At 40.2% G+C, this 6,460-nt stretch overlaps 1 protein-coding gene across 1 annotated transcript; it reads right to left on the bottom strand.

Annotated features, from left to right (window-relative positions):
- Window positions 1–3,732: 3,732 nt before the first annotated feature.
- On the bottom strand, window positions 3,733–5,578 carry LOC142520199 (uncharacterized). Its single transcript, XM_075623200.1, has 6 exons — window positions 5,561–5,578; window positions 5,390–5,479; window positions 4,734–5,294; window positions 4,451–4,618; window positions 4,242–4,371; window positions 3,733–3,971 (listed from the first exon to the last, which is right to left on the bottom strand). Exons 1-6 carry the CDS (start codon window positions 5,576–5,578, stop codon window positions 3,733–3,735), a joined length of 1,206 nt encoding a protein of 401 aa, XP_075479315.1.
- Window positions 5,579–6,460: the final 882 nt, after the last annotated feature.

Raw genomic sequence — 6,460 nt, 5'->3', positions numbered from 1 at the left:
GAAAAATTTCAAGCTATTTCTATCATTATGGCTGAACATAAATTCAACTGGAAGCATCTTATAATCAATATTTTAAAGAATATGTTTCTATCATCCAAACAGTCCAAAGGTTTTGCAGTGCAACTGAGCTATCTGCTGAAAGTGAAGGGGTTAGTGGCAGATAATACAGAAAAATCATCAAAATTCAAAGTCTTTAATGCGAAGAATACTATGCCACCCAAGAAAAAATTGGACATCTCTCCTGATCAGTTTGTAAAGATAAACAGGAGATTGGGATTCAACAGGCGGCTCCTAAATCAGTAAAAAAGGCCAAGACATTGGCTCAACTGAAGTCAGAAAAAAGAAAATTAATTGTGGAAGAATCCGATTCAGAGAAAATTCCTTCCCCAAAGATCACCAAGAAACTGAGAACCCAGAGGATTAAACCAATAACTACAGAGGAATCTATTCCTACTGACAAGCCAATATCTTCAGATGCTCAGCAGCCAATTGAAGCAGTCCCTCTGAAGATCATCCCACAAGAAAAATCAATTGGTGCAAAGAAAAAAACAGTTAGGATCAAAGCCCCTCTGATTAATATTACTCGTCCCACTCCTCTGGCACCTGCCCGACCCAAGGGCATTAGTATTATAGAACGAGTGGATACTACACGAACTGGTCTGGAAATTCCACACATATTAAGTTCTGACAAAGGCAAGGAAAAATTGACTGAAGAACCAAGGCCATCTAATCCCATTCAAACCCACATTGACCTTGTTTGGGACAATGTTAATGATTTTGCAGCATCAAAACTTCAATTCTATGATGCTTGGACAGCCTATCGTACACAGATTTTTGCCAAGCAACTAAGAAAGAAATCTCAACTGAACAAATTCATCAAACTGGAAGCTTCTGTCCTCAAGATAGTCAAAGCTGCCACCATTGCCCAAGCTATGGAGAGAAAAACATATTTGTTTGATCAGATGAGAGCAAAGAAGTTAACACAAATTATTGACAAACTGAAGGCTAACTACGTTCCAACAAATCCTACTGCCTATGCTGATCATGCGGTGATCACTCAGCTAGACACTGATCTAATGGGATTGCTATCTCTAGATAAAGTTTTGGGAAATGGATCAAGAGTTAGTCCTTCATAAAGGAGATTCAGACGATGATGAAAAGGAAATAGTTGAAGAACCTCCCTCAAAGCAGAAAGAATCATCCTCAGAACAGGCTATTATTCCAATTGAAGAGCCAGTTCATGATGTGTCTCAATCACCAACTGGTGAACATCAAATGTACACTTAAGCAGAATTATCTTTCGCAAACATTGATGAAATTATTCAGATAGTGGTGCAAGAATCCCAATTAAGTGAACCCATTTCTGATAATGTTGATCATCCCGTTGATCAAATCAATCCAGAGGTGCCTATCTCTTCAGAAGCACCAGTTCAGCCAGATCCTTCTGCTGAACAGACTATTCCAACTGATGTGCAAATTGATCCCCAAGATCATCCTCTAGAGACACCAATTTTGACTTCATCAGACTCTATAATTCCTCCAGGCAGCTCATCTGCTGATCAACATCCACTTTCTCTGCCTCAAGTTCCAGAAGACATTGCTGCCACAATCACTTCAGTTCAGAATGTTGCTGAAACAGTAGAAACTAACCAAGAGTTGGTTATATTTGATCAAACCACAAAGGGATCGGAATTTCCTCATCAGTCACCTCCTCCTCAATCCACAGAAATGGATCTTGTTCTTGAAGAGATCCAAAATATGCAGCACAATATGCAGCAGATAATCACTGACATCAAGAAGATTCAATCTACACAATTATCTCACACTGTCAAATTGGATTCTTCAATTGAATATGACTCTGCAAAACTGAAAGCAATTCAAGCAAACATGGATTCTCTCACCAAAACTGTAGATGAGATGAAGAAAGGTCTAGCTCAAAGCCTATTTACAACTAAGGATATAGTTAGTCAACGAGTTCAACGATTAGAAACTTCTGTTTCTAATAAAATGGAATGGCTGCAGACCTGTTTACAAACTGTTGTCTCAAGTATCTCAGCAGATGTCAAAATTCTTTCAATTAATGTTCGAAAATTATCTGAGAAAATGGAGTTGTTTGACAAAAAGGGGGAAGAAATCAAAGGAATGCTAGAACAACAGAAGAAATTCTCGTTTCAGTAGCAGTCTTCACTGTACTCATCAAGTTACTGATTCAGTTGATCAGTTTCTTCTTTTATTTACAAAGAGTCCAATCAATCGTGAAATTCAGTTGATCAATCTCTTATCTACAAAGGGTTTAGTTACTTAATTTTGTCAAACACCATAAAGGGGGAAATTGTTGAAAACTAAATTCTGGATTTTGACAAACTGATCAACCAACTGAAAATACGAACCAACTGAACTCAGCAATTGGACTTAATAACTGAAATCGACTGTCTGATCAGTTGGAAACTGATCAGTTAATACATCCGGCCGAATGCCTTAAAGTTAAGTATCTCTCACCTGAAGATGTCTCGGGAAAGAACTTTCAACCGACAAAGAGACATAATAGATTACAACTGAATATGAAACGCCGCACCACAACCAAGACTACCTAGAACAACGCATTCCGGCTAAAGCAATTAAGACACCGCAAACAAAGTCCAAAGAATAATGAAGTGGAAATCAATGGATACATTGATTCAAATTTATCTCAAGTTACCGTTGGAAAATAAGCATATAAATATGACAGAAGAGCAGCTGAAAACAACAACGAAGTGAATACTATTCAAAAAGCTTGCTGTCACTCTGTCAAAATCTCAGCTCACCTCTTACTTGATTTATTCGTAGCAGTTAAGGCTACAATTTGAGCTTACAAGCAAGTTGTAATAATCATTGAAATTCGATAGTGCTAAGATCAGTTAAGAACGGAGAACATTCTGTTATACTAAGAGTTTCAGTTTTTGGCAGTGTTAAGTCCAAGCTGAAGTGGGTCAGTAAAATTCTTGTATTTGATCAAAGTCTTTTAGTGAATATCCTATCCTTGTGATAGAAGGGGTGACGTAGGAGTAATTGAAATCTCCGAACATCCAGAAACAACCCTTGCGCATTTTATTTTTGTATTCTATCTTTCAGTCAGTTACCTTCCGGAACTGATTCAGTTTAACTTATTGATATTGATCAACAAGATTCCGAGAATCAGTTTGTCACCGAACTGAACTCAAAATTTGAAAAGATCAATTTTAATTGTGAGTGTTTATTCAACCCCCCCTTCTAAACACTTTTGATACGTTAACCGATCCTAACAAACTGTCTATCTCGTATCACCTGTAACACTGAACGCAAATGTCCAACATGCTCAGCCTCACTCCTGGAATATATCAATATATCATCAATAAACACAATAACAAACCGATCGAGATAAGGCCGAAATACCCTATTCATCAAACTCATGAACACAGCAGGAGCATTCGTCAACCCAAACGGCATAACCAAAAACTTATAATGCCCATATCTGGTCTGAATGCTGTCTTCTGAATATCCTCCTCTCTAACTCGTATCTTATGATATCCTGACCTCAAATCAATCTTCTAATATACCGAGGTTCCCTGTAACTGATCAAACAAATCATCAATACGAGGGAGGGGATATTTATTCTTAATCCTTACCTTATTCAGCTGTCGATAGTCAATACAAAGCCGGATCGTTCCGTCTTTCTTTCTCACAAATAAGACTGCTGCACCCCAAGGCAATACACTAGGGCGAATGTATCCCTTGTCCAGCAAGTCCTGCAACTGGGCTTTCAACTCTCAACTCTGCTGGTGTCATTATGTAAGGAGTACGAGACATAGGGGAAGTACCTGGCATCAACTCAATCCCAAACTCTACCTCACGAATTGGTGGGAAGCCTGGAATCTCATCAGGAAATATATCAGCAAACTCAGCAACTACAGGTATCTCCTCTATTCCCACCTCCTTCTTCTTTTCTGTCACATCTATGGCATACATAAGATAACCCTTATGCCCATGCTCCAATAACCGAGACATCCGGATGGCAGATACCAACGGAACACGGGGACGAGAACCTTTCCCATAAAATGTCTAACGCTCTTTCTCATCTGTATAAAAATATACTACTCGCTGATAACAATCAACAGTCGCACAATATCTCCTCAGCACATTAATTCCCATAATACAATCAAAATAAGTCATCTCTAGAATAATCATATCAGATCTCAGCTCATAGCCCTCATAAGAAATAATACCATCTGATATCATAGATACAACTAATATATCAACTCCAGAAGGTGTCGCAACAGAAAGAGGCATAGACAATGGAGACGAGCGCATGATGCTCAACCACAAACCTCTTCGATATAAATGTATGCGAGGCACCTGTATCAATAAGAATATAAGCAGGATAAGAATACAAATAACACTTACCCGCTATCATCTCCTCTCGTGCCTCCTCTACCTGCTCTCGCGTCAAAGCATACACCTGTGCCTTAGGCGGACCAGCTCCCTGCATACGTGGCTGTCCTCCAAAAGGTCGTTGTGTAAATTGTTGAGGCTGTCGTCCTCCACTCTCTAAGGATCTACCTCTAGCACTCCTAGGCTCTCGCTCTCTCTCACGACTAGGACACTGTCTTGCCACATGACCAACACCGCCACACTCAAAACAGGTGATCTCGATCTGTGTACACTCTCTAATCAGACCGAGAAATGCTCCCACGACACCCACAATGAAAACATCTCACTGCTATGGACTCCCCTCTCTGCCCCTGAACAGACTGAGAAATGCTCCCACGACTCTCAACACGTCGTGAATCAAATCGACGCTTCCCAAATGATGCTAAAGAAGAAGTTGAACCCTTCTGATATTTAAAGTAATGTTCCTGCGGTCGCAATGACTCCCTAGTCGGCTCTGATAATCGTCCCTGAGCCCTATACTCTTGCATTACCAACTCAGCCATCTCAGCTCTCGTCACTGCATCCTCAAATGATACTGGGTTGTTCGATTGCACACGATCAAATAACTCTAACTTCAACCCTTTCAAGAAATGCCTCATCTTAGCATGAACATTCGTAGCAATATGTGGCACACATTTCAGCAATGCAGAATACTGAGACTCATACTCAGCAACAGACATACTGCCCTGTCTCAAATCCTCGAATTCTCTCTCTTTCTTCTGTCTGGCTGCTATAGAAAAATACTTATCAAGAAAACGAGAGCGAAACACATCCCAATCAACAGTACGGCCCTGTGCTCTCAATCCGGCCTCAGTCGTCTGCCACCACAATAATACATTCCTCGAAAGCTGAAATGTAGCCAATCGTAAACAAGCAGACCTAGCACACGGAGCGGTCACAAATATCTGCTCTATCCTCTCAATCCACTCCTCTGCTCGCTCACCAGTCTCAGAACTAACAAATCTCGGTGGAAGATAATTGTGAACTGTGCTAAAGTCAAATCACCAGGCAATAAAGGCTGATCTGCAGGTGCCTGTCCCATAGGAGGAGGTGGCAATGAATTCATCTGTCCAAACCCACTGTCAACCTCATCTGTTTACTCGTGTGGATGTACCTGTTCTCTAGCTGCCATCACTGGAAATCATATTGTTAATCATAACATTTAACAATTACAATCCAGTAATCATCATCACACCTTTCGTATGAAAGCACACGCAACTAAAGAACAATCAATCATATCGAGAAATCATCAATAACAAGTGAAATGCACAGACACACGCAGATAACATCGTCATCCAACTCCCTCATCACAAACCCAACTCCTAACCATCCCAGACATCTAACATATGCTCTGATACCACCAAATGTGGCGCCCAAACCTCGCCACGTAATCATACAACATGTGACGTCATATGCATAAAAATTTTCTTTTCGACGACGTAATAATATAATGCATATACGACAAAATAGTGCAATCACCACACTATCTACGTCAGTATAGCAGAAACAATATAATAAATACACACATACAACTCAAATAAGACAATGAACCATACTGTCTCTATTTACTATTAACTACAGGACTGTTTGACTAGACACACCTAGTCCTTCACCACTATCATGTCTCACGCATAGTCCTGTAACCTGCCCAACAGAAACAGCCCTCAAATGGTGAGCATACACAACAATCATCATCGAAATACATAACAGTTATATTATCAACAATATAAAATATAACTGGAATGATAACAGAAATACCCCCTTTGCTGTCTCTGGAAAATCAAGCCAACAACAACCTCAACAACATCACAATGCAACAATAACATCGACGATACGTCGCACCCCAACTCCAGCGACAGCAATATCGTCGAATGAACAACAACATCGACGATACGTCGCACCCCAACACCGGCGACAGCAATATCGTCGAACGAACAACAACATCAACGATACGTCGCACCCCAACTCCTGCGACAGCAATATCGTTGAACGAACAACCTCAACGTGACAACAT

The sequence above is a fragment of the Primulina tabacum genome, chromosome 12 (assembly GCF_025594145.1).
Source record: "Primulina tabacum isolate GXHZ01 chromosome 12, ASM2559414v2, whole genome shotgun sequence".
In the NCBI taxonomy this organism is placed as follows: Eukaryota; Viridiplantae; Streptophyta; class Magnoliopsida; order Lamiales; family Gesneriaceae; genus Primulina; species Primulina tabacum.
The sequence above is the reverse complement of the archived record's forward strand: the minus strand, read 5'-3'. Positions and strand labels throughout refer to the sequence as shown.

Bases quoted from the DNA above. Each gene is read 5' to 3' on its own strand.
- LOC142520199 (XM_075623200.1), bottom strand. The intron at 5,295-5,389 runs GTGAGCGAGCAG...GCTACATTTCAG, and splicing joins ATTTGTTAGTTCTGAGACTG to CTTTCGAGGAATGTATTATT. The intron at 3,972-4,241 runs GTATTATTTCTT...TGTATGCCATAG, and splicing joins TGTATCTATGATATCAGATG to ATGTGACAGAAAAGAAGAAG.